Below are 19,653 nucleotides of genomic sequence, written 5' to 3' on the forward strand. Positions count from 1 at the left end.
TAGTATTGCTGTGCGTTGGGTGCAGTCAAATGGTGACAGGGATGCCTGAATTCAAGAAGAGCATGAAGGTACATGTCTGAGATGTACCGAAGGAAAATCTTGCAAGGGGACCATTCCCCTCATGTAGCAGGTCCATAGGTTTGGAACAACCCAAGGGGTTTGAGATTCATGATCGAGAATCTCATGTATGCAGGTGGAAGAAAGCCCTCCATGGCTTGAAGCAAAACACCCCGGGCTTAATATGAGAGGATTGATAGTTGTCTGATGAAGCTGAGATTCACTAGGAGTGAAGCCGATCCAAACCATTGCTTGAAGGTTGTGGATGATAGACCTCTCATACTGGCACCTTATGAGGACGACCTCTTTCTGACAGGTGCAGACCCTCTCATTTGCAAAAGTAAGAGGGAGTTGGATTCCGGATTTGGAATGGTGAATTGCAAACCCGCAACTACCTCGATGGATCTTAACTTTCAGAAGTTATGTGGTAAGGATACCAGACCTGTTTTGGGAAATGCCTCTGAGTTTCACAAACTCATACTAACATTGATGTTCTTGGTGAACTCCCGTCCAGATATATGTTTTGCAGTTAGCATGTTGGGCTCATATTTGGTTGAGCCTCACTGAATTGATGCCAAGAATCTTCTAAGATATCTTCAGGGCACAATCTCTCATAGATTGAGATACACTGCTGGAAATGTGAAGTTGCATGACTATTGGGTAGGCAGTGTGGAGGATCGCAAGAGCACTTCTGGGTGCTGATTCTCTTTGGGTTCTGCTTGATATCCTGGATGAGCAGGAAGCAGAAGATGGTTGCTTTGAGCACCACTTAGACCAAATACATAGCTACGAGTATGACCTCGTGTGGAGCTGCCTGGTTGTGGAAGCTCTTCAATGAGCTGTTTTTACTCATGATGGATACCATCGTGATCTTTTGTGTCAACCAAGGAGGGATTCGATTGTTGAGGAATCCCGTATTCTATCATTGCTCCAGCATATAGACATCAGATACTACCTTATCTGGATATGATACATCAATGAGTGAGAAGGCTCCATTGCATTGAGACTGATGTACAGGTCGTTGAAATTCTGTCGAAGCCGGGGGAAAGGTCAAATTTGTGACTTTCTCGAACGACATGGAGTCGTTGAGAGACCCTCTTATGAGGGTCTTTCATGATGCATGCATTGAGCTCTGGGAGCTCTGGGGGGGCTTGGGGTACTTCTTGGAGCAGCAAGCGACCATAGGGCGACTCACCCTCCCATAATGGTGCATTGTGTATAGGGTGAATGGTTCAGCCTTCCCCTGTGATACCCCGTGGCGACTTATGGACAAGATGAGTGGTTCTCCTGTCGAGGCATCCTACCCATGTAGTCTGGGACTCATGGGAAGTATGTCTCATTTGGCCAATGAGTAGGGAAATGGGTTTAGGGACCATAGTAGTACTAGTACTATCGATGGACGCATCGTTGTATCTACTGTACTCCCTATGCTAGGATGACCTCCATTGATCTAGGATCATTATGAGTGGTTTGAGAGACTCTCTTTTGATATTGATATGGGACCAATGAAACTGATCTAGGTTCAGTATGAGTGATTTGAGACACACTCTTTTGATATTGATCTGGGATCAATTGGAACTGACTTCGGGTCAGTAAGAGTGATATAACTCACTCTCTTGGAATTGATGATATGGAATTGACTTCGGGTTAGTAGAGAATGGCATGAGACATTCTCGATCAATTCTTCTTCTTCATGGTTCAGCAGAGCAGTGCAAGGCACTGATGGTGGAGATAGTATGGTCTGGCAGATGGATCAATGGATGGAGTTCTCCCTAGTTGAGAGGGAGTGTTAAAATTGGCAACTAGGGCCAAACTCCATGTGGGTCATCTTATTTATGGCAGCTCATATTTTTCTTGGACTCCTCTCATCGAGAGGTGTAGGATTGATCTAAAGATCATCCGATTCCAATAAGTATACATGGAGTTATGAATTTATTTGTGTTATAAGACAATTCGTCAAAGTCGGCCAGCAACCAAATAACCCACACATGTGCTCAACGTTTTAGTATAAAAAGAGGTGACTTGATAGTCATTTCTACACACACTTCACTCTTGATTTCTCTCCACTTGTTCTGGGTTTTAGTGGAAGAGAAATCTAAGAGAGGAAGCCCTAAACGCAAAAGGTAAGGAGCCATAGTATGAGACCTAGACGCAGCCAAGAAGGAAGGCTACATGCTGCCCCATACGCTGGTCTCTATAAGCCCTAACGCAGGCCTAAGGAGGATGCCCTAACGCAGTCTGAGGAGGATGCCTTAACGAAGTCCTAAGGAGGATGATATAGTAGCAATTCAAGGGAGGAGACCCCTACTTCTATATGCTGCCTAAAGGAGCCTAGCCGCAATCCAAGGATGGAGAAATAACATGATGGAGGAGGCCCTACTCACCGCCCTTATACGCAGGTCTAATCTGCCCTAACCGCAAGTCTACCCAGCCCTAACCACAGGTCTGTCCAAGCCCTAGCCGCAGGTCACTTCAAGTGACCAAATTGATGGATGAAGGGCCAAGGATCTAGGGCCGAGAGGGCAGGCTACTAGGCCGAGTAGAGGGAAGCTAAATGCTGGAATTTGAGTGGCTGTTTGGGCACGTTGAGGAGGCTGAAAGCTACAGCAAGCTAGGCCGCAGGCCATAGCAAGTTGTTGGAGTTATTCCATGGTTGCGTTGAAAGGATAATGTGGCATGGGAGGAGCCTCTTCAAGGCTGGCCGCTAGAGGGCTAGTATTGTTGTGTGTTGGGTGCAGTCACAACAACAACAATGGGACAACAACACAATGGGACAAAAACAACAATGGGACAACAACATGATGGGATAACAACAATGATGGGACAACAACAATGTGCACTAACAAACAAGGTTGGAGCAACATGCCAAAGTGTGAAGACTGTTGATGATAAAGGCTGCCCAAAATACATGGAATAGTATGACAACAGTATGGCAAACATGGAATAGCAATGTCACTAACATTGGGACAACAGTGCTAGTAGTATAATGGCATAGTGCAATGATGGCACAACGGGACAGCAACAACAACAAGGACAACAAGCAATCATGGTGCAACAGTATGAGCAGTATGATGTGAAGTGCTACAACACAATGATGGGCATCATGACAATGTGAAGTGTAGCATGTTGTGTGCAACACTTGCTAGCATAGTACAGTGATATTAAATGCTACAATGAGATGCAGCATGATGGGCACAGTAAGGTACAGGATGAGGCAACACTGGTAAGTGCAGCAAGATGATAAGGTACATCAAGATGTTGCAGTACCGGAAGGTGCAGTAGTATGATGTGTGCAACGTGGTAATGAGGTCCAACATAGTGATGATGGGTGCAACACGATGCAACACAGTGAGGTGCAACATGATGACAAGGTGCAACACAATGCATGGTGATGGAGTCACCTGGGAGAATCAGTTGAAGCAACATGTCTTCAACTGAGTTCAGCTACCTCATGTATCATCTACTTAGAGATGATCTATGCTCTTATTTAAGATAAGTCAAAGTGTTGACTTCTGTTGTAAATGTACTATCTCTCTCTCTCTCTCTGCTGAACTATTGAAGAACATATAAGAAGAATTGATCAAGGGTTTCCCCACATTGGGGTTTGTCCTTGGCTAGCGCCACATCTTGTGTCCTCTTGTCTTCACTTGTCTTTTGCGATCTATGTTTATGTTTTATTAGCAATTTACTTTAATGTTGATGTGATTGTTAATCTGGAAAAGATATTGAGCTAATTGTGAAAATTGAAATAAATTTCTCTGAGCATAGAACATACCTAAAATTAACAGATACACCATTGAATCCATGAAGATTTACGAGTCCACAAATGTAGTTGATTGGATGGAGGCACAGGTACAAACAACATCAAATCACACCCAACTGAGTGTGTCTCTAGGGGAATTACTTGAAGGCCAACAATGTCCACGCTTAAGCTTCCTATTCCCACTATGATAAGCAAAAGCAGCCCTTCATGTGAAGATGTGCCAGCAATACATAAATGGCAGCCTTACATGCACATGAGATCTGTGAGAAAAGAAGAAGATGAAAGCTCCAATTTGTTAAGACCTTCCTCCCTTCCTTGCAAAAAACATTATATTTGGCCTGTTGGGGGATCCCTTTGCTTGAACTTCTAAATTACAAATGAGAGAAAGTTTCCTTATATAGTTTTCTTTTTAACCACTTTCCAATAAAATATAATTTAGAGAGGTCTAGGTCCATTTTTACTTCCATTATTTTACTATAAAGAATCTCTTAGAAGCCCCTTATCATAGAGTGCTCCTTTCCTAAGATGAATTTGTCATGATTTTAGGGTTTGAATGAGTCATTGCTTCGATCTGTCACCTCCCTATAGAGGGTGCTCCTAAAGATGCGTCTTTTCCCCCTTTCAAATCCATGAATGCTACCAAAACAATCTCCAATGAAGGGTGTCTCTCTTAAATGATGGATTTTGATCAAGTCTTCAAAACAAACTGTGCTACTTGCGAAATGGAAGCTTCATTTGTAGGGTATTCTCTAGGGATCAAGATTTATCATCATGACCTCCTTTATTGAAGGGTGTTTCTTTAAATATGGGCAATTGACCTTGTTGAAGAGGCTTGGATACCACATCTCATATCCCCAAGCTAGGTGCTCCTTTCTTGGAATTTGTGCTTTCATTAATGGTGTGGAAGAGCTCATTGGACCACCCTTCACCAAGAGATATGCCATTCAATGCTCAAAGGTGGGGCACTCCTCTATTCTTGTGCATTTGACCATCAATTGTAACATAAAACTCCCTATTGTTTCCTCGTAGGTTGGGCATTCCTCTAGATAGGGGTATTCATGCTTGTGAAGTGTGCAGAAAGGTCTACATTACTCTTTGAATGTGAAACATGGCTCCAAATATGCATCTCAGGCCTTGAGAAATATGAAGACACCCCATAGGCAGCCTTCAATGGAGAAATGTGCATAAAAATATGTAGCCAAGTGTTGATTGAAGTTGTCATTGATGTCAAAGTCCTAGCCCTAGGATTGATGCCCTAGCACTAGTAATAAAGCCCTGGCTCTACTAATGATGGCAAAGAGCTTGGAATGATGTCAAAGCCCTAGAAGGAATATCAAAGTATGTGATAGCAGTTCAGTAGAAGCCTTAAGAGCCCTAAGAATCCAGCAAGAGCTGTTGCAAAAGGGGGTTTAAACCCTCAAAAGGCAAAGATGACAACCAGAAGAAGCCCTTTAATAAAATCAATAAATAAGTGGTCAAAGTCAAGGCAAATGTGAAGGAAAGCTACATCATCATGTAGCCCTCGTCGAGACCTTTAGAATGGTAGGTGGCATGCCTCCTAGCTCACAATTGAGGAGAAATGAATTTTTGAAGTTAGCATTAAGATCACATCCAGTGGAGATGATGGTTCAGCCAAAAGTCAGGTCGGCCCCAATGCGTGACCCATAAAAACTGGTATAAATAGCCACCATCTGTCTTGGCTCATTTTACACTCATATAACTTGCAGATCAAGGAAAACAGATGTCTGACAAACCACAGGAAGAGATCTGAGCTGAGGAAAGAGTGCCAATTCGAGCTTAAGGGTGAGCTGAGGGAAGAGTGATTTGGTTCTGTTTTTAGAGCAGCGAAGGAATAGGAAAAGGAGGCCAAGTTCTGTAGGAGGCTGAGCTCAGCTAAAGGTAAGTTCTGTGTGGTTCTTTATGGTGTTACTTTGTGACAGGCTGTGCTGGGTTTGGTGGGGGCCAAGCCCTAGATGGAAGATTGAAGTTCCATGTTACACTAGCTGGTTCTGAAGGAGAAAACACTGCCCCTAGCCGAGCTGTGGGTGGCTGTCTTTTTGACTCTGTTTTTGAGATAATTTTTGACTGTTTTGGAAGCTGGCAGCTGGCTTAAAACAAGCTTAAATTTGACAGGCCAAATTCTTGAGTAGATGGCCTTGGAACAGGCCCCAATTTTCTGTCCTATTGCAGGCTGAAGTATACCTTTGTTGCAAACCTGTTTTAACCTGAAATGAGGCCCTGTTATAGGCCGAAATCAACTTGAAGTGCAGACCAAAATCTGTGTTGACATGACTGTTTTAAGGATCAAACTGAGGATGATTGTTGAATGATGAAAAGAGGAGGCCGAGGTCAACAAGGAAGGTGGTAGTGATGTCCATTTTGAGGCTTTTTAGTTCAGTGACCATTGTATTAAGGAAGGATGGTTTGTTGACATTGTTTTGAATCTGAAGACTACAAGTTTGAAGAAGCCCTAATTGCAGAAAGGAAGCTTCAGTGATGAGTATCAGTTACCAGGTGGACATACCCCATCTTTATCAGAGATAGAGGGTTGATGTATTGCAGAACAAGTCTGATGAACTAAGTCAATGTTGAAGAAGCAGAGAATTGTAGTGTACAGGCCAGGTGGCTGTAATCAAAGTAGAAGGGGTAAATCTGAAGATTGCGTGGTAAAGTGATGATCATTCGAAGGACAATTTGTCGAGGACCTGATGTTATTGACAACAGAACCAAAGTACAGCTGAGTTGGTGCTCTACTGGGGATTGGCGTCTCCCATAAGTTAGTGCCTACAAATTCACTAAGTTGGTGCTCAGTTGGGGGATTGATGTCTCCCATAGGTTGGTGCCTACAAAAGTTGGAAGTTGGTGGTTACAGAGGATTGGTGTCCTCTTTGTGACATTGTATCAAATTGAAATTATTAAAGAAAAGTTTTGGAGAAAATATTTGTGTTCATATATTGTTGATTGATACTTCTATGTGATCATTATTCAAGAGGAAAAATAAGTTAATAATTGGTGTGATACTGATTTACCCCCCCTCTCAGGATCACTATGTGTTCCTACACAAAGTGCTCTAGAAGTGAGATGCTGCCATGTGCAATAGTGCTTCCAAATGTGTGAACTCAACAATGGAACACCCCTCCAAACCAGAATATATCCTTCAGCATGTGAAATAAAAAATAATCACATGAATCTCCATAACTATCTCTCCCTGCATGATAAACAAGATGATGCTTCAACCAATGACTCATATCAAACTCCCAAAGTTCACATCTCTTGGTGCAGTGGTACTGAAAATAATGCTTGTTAAATTATGTACTTAGGGCAGTGGCCAGGAAAAACGGAGCTATGGGTGGTAATTGAAATGACTTGATTGCATTTGAGATTGCCACAATTTATGATAGTTGTCTCCACCAATGGATTGTTATTGTTACTGGTATATTGCATTTTTGTTATTTTATGAGGTTTGAAGATTCAATGTGCATTAGATTTGTGGTGCTATTTTTGAATTTTATGGCATTATCATCAATGTTCCACCAAGTGAACACATTTGGGAAATATGTGGAGACCCCCCCAAATTTTATGAAACATCATAGGAATAGAGGTCCCTGTTGGAATTTCTAAAAAAAAATAATTTAAGTATATGAGAAAGAATGACAAGTCACAAACATGAACATGGAAAATATGAAATAAATATTTACATTTGCTTTAGGATTTTGATTCCTTTGTGTTTAAAAATAATCTGTCTTCTTAAAGGCTGGTGGGAAAAAATCGTGGGGACTTGGGAGTCCCCTTTTCCATGGGGTCCACCAATAAGCCACACTTTTCCAAAGGGGGATGCTCATGAATCCCCTACAAAAGGGAAATATCTGTGATTTCTTGGGAATGTCACCTTTGTGTTTCCCTGAGTTTCCTCCAGGACGGGATGTGGGGAAATGCTCCCTCTAGTTTCCCCATCCCAGAAACGAGCAAAACTTGATTTAATTGGTTAGGATCCTTTGGGCCAATTGGTCTTTCGGACCTTTAGTTACCCTTGTATGTGCTTATCTAATAGAGACAGGCAATTCCTGTGCGGCTGTTTTTAAGCTATAAATATTTGGAGTTTGTATTTCTTCTGGTGGGGAATTCTGTCATGGTCCAATTAAGAGCATGCTAGAATACGTACTTCGTGACATGTGTCCGGAATTAAGTTCTGTTTACTACAAGAATGTCAGATTTCTGCGGGGGATTCACGATTCCAATTTCCAAGGCCTAGAAATTCACAGTTAAAAGGAAAAACTATCTACCTAATAAGTGCGTTTAAGTCATTTGTATTTTGGAGTGGATCATTGTACATTCTGTAAAAGAGATACGGGTGTTTAGTTGTGTTGTTAGTATTATCAGATGAAATTATGTATCTCAATGGGTCTAATCAAGGAAACACATTTACAATTTATAAAGACCCCTCTTCATTTATGCTTATGATAGAATTTATACTCAAAAGGCTCTTAATTGGCAAATAATTTAGCTGTGGTACTGGAGGGAATTGCCCTAGTTTGCAAAGGCAAGTTGGTATCATAAGATGGTGATATTACTGGGTTCAGGGAGGTATGATGAAGTTAGATTTCTGAGTGGTTGGCTGTTTACATTTCAGATAGATTTTTGTATGTCTGTATTCTGTATATTTTAGCTTTTGGACCTTGGTCCTGGAAATTAACATAACTTTCTAACTTATGAATACTTTGTGTCATGGCAGATTTGATATAGAAGGATATGTAACTGGCTTTGGAAATCCAGACTGGCGAAGGACCCATGAACCTGCAGTTCGAACGGCACCTGTGGTTACATTTGTTGTACAAGGAGGAGCAACATGTGTTGGGAGAACTGTCATGGATGAGATGGCATACAGGTTGGTCATGGTACCCCAAAATGCCTAAAATTTGTTCTACGTTAGCTTTGCATTTTATTGAATTATGTCTTCAAATTTAAGAAAAAACTGTTAAACCTTTCCCTTAAAACTAATTAAAGGATAACATTTATCAGGGTCCAGAGGCCCTCAGGCTCAAGTCAGCAATTGTGGCTCCACTATCTGAGTGGCTAGTGGATACCCTCAGAAACAGTATCCCAAATTATGATCTACATAAAACATGAAACACATTAAGATATGCTATCCTATGAGCAAAGCCAACAGTCATCAGTGACTTTCCTATGCTAAAAAGATTGTATAGGTCAATGTATCTGGGAGGGAGAGATTCCTTTCCTCTGCCCCTGCTAAGTCTGATCGACAGTGAGCTTGGATCCCTGAAACAAGCTTTCTTGGACATCTGACCAGCTTCCTGTTCGATTTTCTGTAAAGGCGAATTATGTCTTTAGCTATATATTTATCAACCTTTGGATGAACTGTGTCTATGTTTGCCTGCATAAATGACAAATATAATAAAATAGGCTCGTATCATCCTGAGGGAGCAAGTTAAAAGCCAGTCCTCAGTTTGTTGATATCATACTCATATTTAATTGGTTTGTTAAGTATCAGATTACAGTCAGAAATATTTCTAATACTGTTTCTTGTTATATGATTTTACATATTTTTGGATGCTGTACTAACTTGAAATGTATAGTCTATCACATTTGCGTTTATATCATTTTTAAATAAGTCTTTACTATAAATGTTTTTGGATAAATATAGGGTGTATTTTTCTAGAAGTATCCGTCTGTAATATCTATTATTAATTATCACTAGCAGTTGTCTGATTTCTATTCAATCTATTTTTTCATGTTCTTTGCTTTGTTATAGTAGAAAAATCAGGACGCGATGGTTTTAATCATAATATATAGCACCATTCCTTATAAGAAGAGGCTATAAACTATGCCTGTCATTGACTCATTTATACCTCTATATGTTATTTGCTTGTCTGTCTTATGCAAACAAAGTGAGAATATCTTCTTGTTCTGTCTTGCCCCTCAGTTTATATTCCTCTGGCATTGGAATTTACTTACTATTCATGTCTTGAAAATAGTTGTGTAATTTAGATCTTAATTATATTTCATATTTGCAGCATTATTGGAGAAAACAAACACTATGGAACTCCAACTAATCCAGCTGCACCTTCACGAATACCTGGAGGATCTTCTAGTGGGTCTGCTGTGGCGGTTGCAGCTGAGCTTGTTGACTTTGCTCTTGGTGAGATTTTTAATCCTAACTAGACTGCAATGCAATCTTTTTTTCCTTTTTAACTAATTTTAATCTGTCTTAGTCACCAAGCACATAATAATATATCCTATATAAGCATTCAAAGTGCAACAGCTACAAAATATTTAAAAGAAAAAGGAAATCTCTGTGAACTTGAATGGTTCTTAACAGTGTTACAAAAATATTTAAAAGAAAAGGAAATCTCTGAGAACTTGAATGGTCCTTAACAGTGTTGCAAACATCCCAATTTTACTGCAATAAAATTGTGAAATCATGATTTTTTGGCCTAGCTGATGTTTGCCGATTTTAGCAATATTTTGGTGGTATCTTAATTTTGCCGATGTTTGCGTTTTTTACTGATATTTTCCCGATTTTTATGATATGTTGGTTTTCGGACCCTTGCTGATTTTATCCCGATGCTGATGTTTGCAACATTGGTTCTTAACACACAACTATAGTCTATCAATATAATTATTTGGAGGTATCCTGTGTTGTAAATGAGCTATAGCAGCACTTTATGGAAGATGAGTTGGATTAAATTCTGATGTATTTGTTTCTGTTCTATTGCTTATCAAGAGTTATCCAACATTCAGAAGTAATGAACTCTCTCATTAATGCAAGATTACTCACCCTTGTCTAAAGTTGGCACCAGAAATAAGGAATGTGTGGGAATAAGGAATGTTCCCCATCTGAATTACAATGGGATGCATGTGGGTTTATCTTAGAAGTAAACATACAAGATAACCTAAGATAAATTTGTCAATGTTCAACAAAATGATCACGAAGTAGGTCAGATGGACTAAAAGAATACATCCATTGCTGTTAGTAGGTACAAAGTGGGAGTTGAGAGGCAACTCGTTGGTCAAAACTGAAAGTAGAAAATATAAAGAACTGAGTGTTTAGCTAGCCAGAATATCTAGCTAACATGAGAATAAAATAAAGTGCAAATACAATAAAGTCTTTATCTTGAACAAGAAGTCTCGGTGATGAAAAGAAGAGAAGAGCTCAACACCTGCTGGAGCTGGTTGCCAAGGACAATTTAGGTGACCAAGCAAAGGGAAAATATGTCTTTCAGTGGGGAAATGTGGTAGACTTCTCCAAGGAATTTGAAACGACCCAATGCCACTGGGTTTACATTACAAGAGAAAATTTGAAGGAAAGAATTCTCGATTCAGGTGTCTATTAAAGAAGTGAAGCGGGTTTAAAGCGAGACAATAAAAGAAAATGACAAAATTTTGTCTAAAAATATGAGAATAGAAAGAAGATATGGAGTGAAAGAAGCAGATAGAATTGGGTGTCTAAAAACTAATAAACGAGGGAAGAAATGATGTAAGCTTAGAAATGACTATGAGCAATTAGTGGTGGTACCGTGCAAATTTATGTACAAAACAGAAATGAAGGAGAGTGTAAGTGATTCTACCACATCGAAAAGTGCTATCAAAGAAATTCATTATCATTTAACAGAGTATTGAGCATAGATTGATAACACTAAATTTAGTGTCAATGCTCTGTAGCGGAAGGTGTCGTGCAATGCAAAGGAAGTATGTCCTGCAATGCAAATGCAATAAAATTCCTAACAAGAAGTTTCGTTGATGAACTAAAGAGAAGATGTCGTTGACTGGATTGAACAGAGTGCAAATATGTCTTTTTTGATGTCAAATGTTAAAGACAGTGGGGAAATGTAGTAGGATTCTGTAAAGACACTGAAATGACCCGTTGAATTTACTTTGCAAATGCCAATGGTTTTACATTACAAAAGGCTAAATTGAAGGAAAGAATACTTGATTTGGGTGTCTATCAAAGAAGTGAAGTAGGAAAGAAGAGATGGAAGGAAAGAAGAGATGGAATGAAAGAGACTGATGGAATTTGGTGTCTAAAAATGTGAGAATAGGGAGGGACTTCATGGAGTGAAACAAGCAAATAGAGTTGGGTGTTTAAAAAATAATAAACCAGGGAAGAAGTGATGGAAGCTTTAGAAATGACTGAGCAATTATGAGTGGTATTATGCAAATATATGTACAAAACATCAACGAGGGAGTCTGTAAGTCATTCCACCATATCCAGAAGTGCTGTCACCATATCCAGAAGTGCTGTCAAAGACTCAAAAGCATTCCTAACCATTTAACAGATTATTGAGCATAGGTTGATGGCTCTCAAGTTCTCACATCTAAGGGAACTTTGGAATTGGTAGGGGTTCCCTTTTGGCAGGGAATGATGTTTAAAACGAACTCAACCTTCCCAGTCAATTTCCTATCCAAAAAGGGAGCATTTGGGCGACTTTTGATTGTTCTCCCAACCCGTGGGGCCTGTTACTGATTGATTTGGCTTGTTGAGTATGCAAGGTCTTTCCCATGACAAATCAAAAGCAACTTGAAGACAAACTACTGTCACCTTGGTTTGTCTTCCCATTCTTTGGGGGTGAATCTAATCACCACTAGTGAGGCTTCCCTATGTTAACCCTGCCATGAAATGGTAGCCGTTGAAGTATTATGATGAAAGGGAGGTAAAAGGGGATACAAGCTTGGCTACCAAAAATTGCAAGACAGTTGGACAAATGATTGATTCCTGTAGAGCATCCTTCTCCATAAAGTCTGAGCTTGAAAGTTTATTGGATCAAATATCTTGTCAACCTTGAGCACACATATTATCCAATTCCGAATTCTGTAAACTCTGCATATATATGTATATATATATATATATAATATCCAAACTGCCTTGGCTGCTGCTAAAATATCTTTATATATAATATCCAAACTGCCTTGACTGCTGCTAAAATTATCTTTATATGCTGGTATGGATATGAGTGAATATTCAACAGTACCTTAGTACACGGGATTTCCTTCTTCACTGTTCCTTTAAAATGTGTTGCTATGGATAATAAGCATTAGATTTCAAGTTAAAGCTCCAGCAAGGATATTTTGGATATTCACGTCCAAGTTTGCTTCTTTTCAGTGATTCCAGAGTGATTTATGTAGCAGATTTGATTCAACATTTGAGGTTTATAAGTGGGTAGAATGCGGACCCGACATCACCAATATGGTTTACAGGTCACATGGATAGATTATCACACATCTACGTCATTCCTTCTCTCTGTTGCCAAGCCAACACACACACACAATTCTGGGCAAAATTCTGAGAGATATTTGCCTGCTATTTATGAATTTTTGCCTTCGAAATTCTGGTCATATGAAAGGCTGATTTAATATAACTAGAATTATGGTCTCCAGGCAGAAGGTAAATTTACCAGTTTGTAATTGTAACTCTGAAACCAACATGCTAAGACTGGAAAAAAAGGTTGTTGTTCAGATATAAAAAAATTTCATACACTGATTTCTTCAAACAATTGTCATGCAGCCCTCTATTAATCTGCCCTTAACTCATCCTATAACCGAAAAGTGCACCAGAAGACCTTGTATAAGAGAGACAAGGCCCCAGCATATTTGATTTTATTTTCAATCTCAAGTATAGGGAGGTCTGTAGGTAATCATATCTGCAGTAGGTATATCAATGATTATTCAATCAAGGCCGTCACACAAATCTGAAAAAATTGCTCAAAGACATTTCATCAAACACTTTGCATGCAACTAAATTTGTCAAAGATGTTTTGTCAAACATTTAGCATGCAACCATGTATTCCTCTGATTGTAAACTTATTTTCAGCATCCAATACAAGGCTAAATTTTCTCATACACAAATCTAGGATCTTGGGCATGGAACAGAAGTAAGGTGTTCGAGAAAACTAGTGTGTGTGAGTTACAGCCAGCACCTTGGATTTTATTACCATGAGATGGGGACACACTGACTTGAGGGGCAACAGAACTCAAAAGATAAATATAAAGCACATTCCAGATCTGCTACTGAAGGAAATCTCTTTGAAATAAAAGATTGGTGATGGTTGTAGAAGTGATTTACAGTGCTTTGTCAATCCATTGGGCTTGTTCCCTACCGAAAAGTGAGTAACCCATAGGAGAGAATTTATCCTTCTTGGACATGTTGAGAAATCTAGGGGCAGCAAGATGAGTGCTTTCTCTTTCTTTGGTAATTGCTTGTGATGAATTTTTACTTTTCTTAGATTCTTCTTCAACTTGATTATTATTGTGTTCCTTTCATCAAACAATTACCAAAACATAAAGAACAATGAGACAAGAGGACACAAGATATAGGCGATCAGCCAGTGCCAAAACCTCTCCCAATGAGAGGAAAACCCACAAGAATTCTTCTTCTTATAGAATCTTCAATTGATGAATTCCAAGACCTAGACCCTTGACCAAGAACCCCTCCAAGACCAAGTCAAAAACTGCTTTCAATTAGCACTTTTCCACAAAGTCAACACTGGTCAAACTGAGTGCACTGCTACAGACCATGGCTCTTCTTCACTTTTTCGGCACATATGACAGGTCTGCGGTTTCGGTCTGCCTGTGATCTCTGAAATTCCACATGTGTGGACTGAATAGGACGGATTTACAAGACTTCACTTCTTTGCTGGGGATGATCTTCCTTCCTTAACAATTCAGCTCTATTAACTGATCCTTGACACCTTATTTTCTCGGCTTCCTGAGATGACTGTAACTTTGACCTTCACTGCCACAGAAAGTAGCCCTAACTGTCTTGCACGTGTGAGATGGATAACCCAAAACAGTCCTTACAATCTCTGTTCATCTCCTTCTTTTCTTCTCTCCTTTTTCGCTGGATTTACACGAGCTTCTTGTGCTATTGAACGAACTTGATTGATGCCCTAACAAATGAGGTCGAGCTCTCTATTTATAGTCTTCATGTCACTGCTTGTGGGTCGACTTGTCACTGTCCTGGGCCGACTTGTCACTGTTTGGTAGGCCGACTTGTTGCTTGAATCTTGACGAGGTCTTGGAGGGTTCTTTGACTCTTTTTGACTCAAATAAAATTTCTTTTACAATATGTAACATGCCCTAATTGGGTCTTTCATACATGACAATGACTTAATGACTTGTAGACTCAATGACAAGCCCTAGGAGCTCACAATGGGAGCTTGACCTATAAAATAAATTTCCTTGAGCATGAAACCCATGCCTCAAGAACAACAATAATAAATTTATTTTTCTCATTACATCAAATACATAAAAACAATGTTACTTGGGAGCGGGAGCGGAAGCGGGAGCGGGAGCGACCATTTTCAGAAGCTCCCGGTTTGGGAGCGAATCCCGGAGCGATTTTTAAAAAATATATATATTTTTTATATTTTTTAATTTTTGATACATATATGTCAACAAAAACATGTAGAATGATGAATTAGATATAAAAAACATAAAAAAGCATAGATTGAACCATATAACAACAATCATCTAGAAGTTATAATCTTCATCAACCACGTCCGCAAGTTAGTAACATAGTAACATACAACATATTGAGTCTCATGATTCATCAATCTTAAAGTTTCAAGCTTTCAAAATTCAATATATAACATTTATCATCATTGATCACCAAAGTTGTACTTGTAAGCTAAGTGTAACCATTACAACAAATAATATCTAACATGAAATGAAATGTTATAAAATGAAATGAAATGAAACAACTTTCAACTTTCATGAAGCATCATATTCATAATTCATTACTAATGAGTTATAATTGCCAACTTCAAACTTAAATTGTCATATATTGTTTAAAAAAATATCATAATAAATATGAAAGAGTCAATAGTTATAAAAGCTACTAGAAACTAGAAAAGAGAAGTAAATCTATTATCTATTTCTTATGCTTGGGCCTCTTGCCACCACGAGAAATGTCTAATTTTTGAGTCTTGTTGCAAAATCAAGATCTTTGTCATTAATATCACCCTCCAAGCATTAATATCCAGAGGTATCTTTGTCATTACCTTTGTATCTGTATAGGGATCTTTGTCATTAATATCACCCTCTAAGCATTAACATAGATAGAAAAAGCATAGCATGTCAAGTCAAGATTTTGTTTGAGTGATGCGTACATTTTTAGAAGGGTCATGATAGAGGAGTTCGACAACCAATGTCACTAACATCAAGGTACATAGAGGGATTGGTACTCTTGATTAAATATGAGTTCCATACCCTAATACATGACAAAATTCAATGGAAACATTGCAATCCCCCAATCCTGAAATCCTGAAAAACTGATAAGTCTGCTGGATTTTGAATGAAATCTAAAATTCTACTTTCTCCATATGAATCCAATGAGGACGAAACCACTCTCAAACATCCCGAGTCATTTCATGGTAACGTTAAAAATTGAAGTAAAAGGATGAAAATGAAAATTAAAGAAAATGTCACTTTTACTTTAAGAATTTAACATTACCATGAATAACATATCAATACTAGGCCTAGACTTGATCATTAAGTTGCCCCACTCAAAAACTATTTGTTTCTTTCAAAAAAAATTGCATTTCGAATATTACTACAAAAAAAAATGCAAAAAAGGCAAAACGCTCCCGAAAAGGCAGGGAGCGCGCTCCCGAAATCGCTCCCTTTTCGGGAGCGATTTCGGGAGCGCGCTCTCGACCCGCTCCCGAGTCGCTCCCGCCCCGAGCGCGGATCGGGAGCGGGAGCGAGGGGGGGGGGCGCTCCCCCACAACACTGCATAAAAATCATCATTACATATGTCATTATGCAGATCGAACCTAGTTAGATATTTCAACAGGACAACCAGCGAGCTAGCAACCCTATATGACAAAACATAACATAATGCCAGGATCCTCCACTTCTTTCTTCGGTCAAATTTCTCTCTCCCATCCAACATTGCTTCTGGAAGGAGGTGGGCCATCCATTGGGAAGGTACTTTAGCGATGTTGTAATCATGTGCTTTCACTTAATGTTTTGGGCATACTAATATGGATCAATGGGCAAATTGGATGATTGACCAATATTGACTTTATTCTTGTTCCTTTAGTTCACCTAGGAGGTTAGTATTCGACTCTAGGCCATAAAACTTTGGCTTGGAGGTTGATGCAGCGAAAAGAAAGGTAAAAGCATAGTAAAGCCATAGTGAAAGAAAAAGATAAAATGCAAAAGATGGCTGGGACTTTTGATTAGCACATGGCAAAAAGTCTAGCATGAGCCCTACTCCTCTCATTAGCCATCATCTAGTTCCTCAAACACATGATGCTTCATCTATTAAAAAGAACTCTTGTATTGTCCCAACCCCGATGAACGGTAAATTGACTCATCTTCAAGGGGTATTAAATGCAAAGTCTCAAAAAGCAATCTTGGGCTCCTGAGCTATATGTACCCAAATCAAAGAAAATCATAAATAAGTAAAAGGCACACTAGAGGGGTGGAAAAAGCATGCCAAGGAAAGGGGTAACTCATGCCTCCATGATTGCTCCCTCCTTAGATCTGTACACTAGGATGTGGGACCTCTAGTACTTGGTCACTTAGCTCTGGCATCTTGCTTTGAAGTTTTTCCCACTTCGTTGCAACCACTCTCACACACACTATAATTGATGGGAAAACTTCAGACATGTCACTAACCTTTGGGCCCTGGGGGTTGGAAACGTCTAAAAAGGTTATCCATCTAACCATCCCTAACATAAGGAGGTAACTTGTTTAAGGGACTTGGTCTAGTTAGACTTTTGAAGGTGAACTTTGTGTGAAGTATTGTTGTGCCCCCAACTCTAGTTATTGTCCACTATGATAAATTTATGATTATTGTCCCAAATGATGGCTGATTTTCACTTGATCTTGAGAGGGTTTTGCCAAGTGTTTGTGTCACAACAATAGAGGCCTCTTGAGAGATGATTATCCTCCTCAGTAGCATTGTAAAGACCATTTTACCTATTCCAGAGAGAGGATGTGACCTTGTTGATGCAAAGTTGCCTATCCAAAGCAGAGTATTGGGCTACTTGATGACCCCACATGGTACTTGACACTCGAAGTACCCCCAGAGGCTAAAATGATAAGCCCATGAAGCTTTTGGAGATATTGATGATGTGCCTTGTAGACCCAGGATGCCCCCAAGTTGGCTTTAACATTGTTTGATGGGTGTTACTTTTAAAGGAGCTCAGATGATGATGGTCATCGTTGAGATGACAGGGGAGGGCTTGTACATCACTTATTAGCCCCAATGCTTGAGTAGGAGAGTGCCACGTCACCCCTCTTTCCCTTCAGAAGTTGGCATTGGGCATCATGGAGATGACGTCTTGGTATGGAGGCACTTTGGAGGCATGCCCATGATCTTAGAGCTACATCTTGGAGTATGGAGCACTCATTAGCCCACTTGACACTCACTTGTGGCATTTAGAGCTCATTTGGAGGATGACATCATAGTGGAGGAGGTCTTTCTCCCACACATGTGGGCATTTATGGCATTTTATGTTATGTTTTTGAGCTATGAGGTTGGCTTGTAACCTCTCTCTTGTAGAACACTCAAAGTAAACTTGTAATTAGGGCTTTTTACTTGTATTATTGTAGAATGAGTGGGATAAGTCTCATATAAATAGGGACTCCCCTCATTTCATTTTCATTGTCGAATATTCTATTCTTTTCCTCTCTACGAGTGCGAACTAGTCTTTTTCACTACTATGGGCAAGATGTGATCTTTTTGTGGTGCGACTTTTTTGGGGAATCAATTTTTGCATGGAGAATTTAATTTGGGATTGAAAGAAGTGCTTCCTTGAAGGATTTTGTAAGTTTAATGCTTTATCATTATATTTTGCATATTGAATTTATGAAGTAGGGTTTCTATTTGTGCCATGACTAAATGCTAATTATTGTTGGAATCTTGCTACATTATTGCATGTAAAGTTATTCTCCCAAAATCCTATAGGGAAACTTTGAATGTGCATTCCCTCTATTTAATTCTCCCCTTCACAAGAATAGTAGTTAGGGTTTTAAAAGTGGATGCCCTAGCCATCCCCTCTTACTCTATCAAAGTCTTTCCCTTGAAATTTAATCCCAAAAGACTCCATTAAACCCTGGTAGGATGATCCATAAGTTTTATTGAATTTCATTTTCTTTCTACCATTCATAGATGTCAAGGGTTAGCTGCTAGGGTTTCTAGGGCAGATTTATGCATAAAGGTGAATTTTGTGTGGATGTCTGTGGTCATAAATTGGGAATTGCATCATAAATCATAGAAAGGCAACATGTAGCATAGTGCATGGTAAATCTCCCTCTTTTAGGGTTGACATCATCCCTCTTTTCGCTGTTTATGCATACCTAATAGCCATAAAATAAATTTCCTAACCTAACCCTAGTCTCAACTAGAAGGCCTTTGTTCCCTTGTTGTTGATCATCATTGGAAGGCTTCATTGGCTGCTATATGGCTTTGTGCACCTTATTTTTGCATATCAATTAAACCCTAATGTATAGTAGCGTTATTTTTGGTGTAGGCATAGTGTATTTGACTTGTAGTATAGAACATCTAGGCCTTCCTAGGCCTTGATGTTACTCTATCCAATATTATAAACCTCTCATTCATCGCTTTGAGCCATAGTATGAGAATGTCCTTTAGGTGATCCAAGAAACCTCAGTTGTGGTTTGATACCATTAAAGACCAGGAGAAAGGTTGCTAAGGCGACATTGGTCACCCTTTCTCCTATTACCATAAGGTTTGTCTTTGCGCAGTGAGGCTTACACTAAGGCATTTACTGCTTTTGCAGCATTAGTGTTTCTTGCAGTCATGTGTGGACACTACCAAGGTTCCTTCTCATATAAATTTTTTAAAC

At 39.4% G+C, this 19,653-nt stretch overlaps 1 protein-coding gene across 1 annotated transcript in view; it reads left to right on the forward strand.

Annotated features, from left to right (window-relative positions):
* LOC149236458 (outer envelope protein 64, chloroplastic-like) overlaps positions 1-19,653 on the forward strand; it is a 249,563-nt gene that overhangs the window by 23,949 nt on the left and 205,961 nt on the right. The window contains exons 2-3 of the mRNA XM_089372388.1: positions 8,553-8,705; positions 9,853-9,977. Of these exons, the coding sequence (XP_089228514.1) occupies positions 8,553-8,705; positions 9,853-9,977 (278 nt within the window). The remainder of the gene's footprint in view (positions 1-8,552; positions 8,706-9,852; positions 9,978-19,653) is intronic.

The sequence above is a fragment of the Pinus tabuliformis genome, chromosome 8 (genome assembly GCF_031772625.1).
Source record: "Pinus tabuliformis cultivar Carrire ecotype Pingquan chromosome 8, CPIR1, whole genome shotgun sequence".
Lineage (NCBI taxonomy): Eukaryota > Viridiplantae > Streptophyta > Pinopsida > Pinales > Pinaceae > Pinus > Pinus tabuliformis.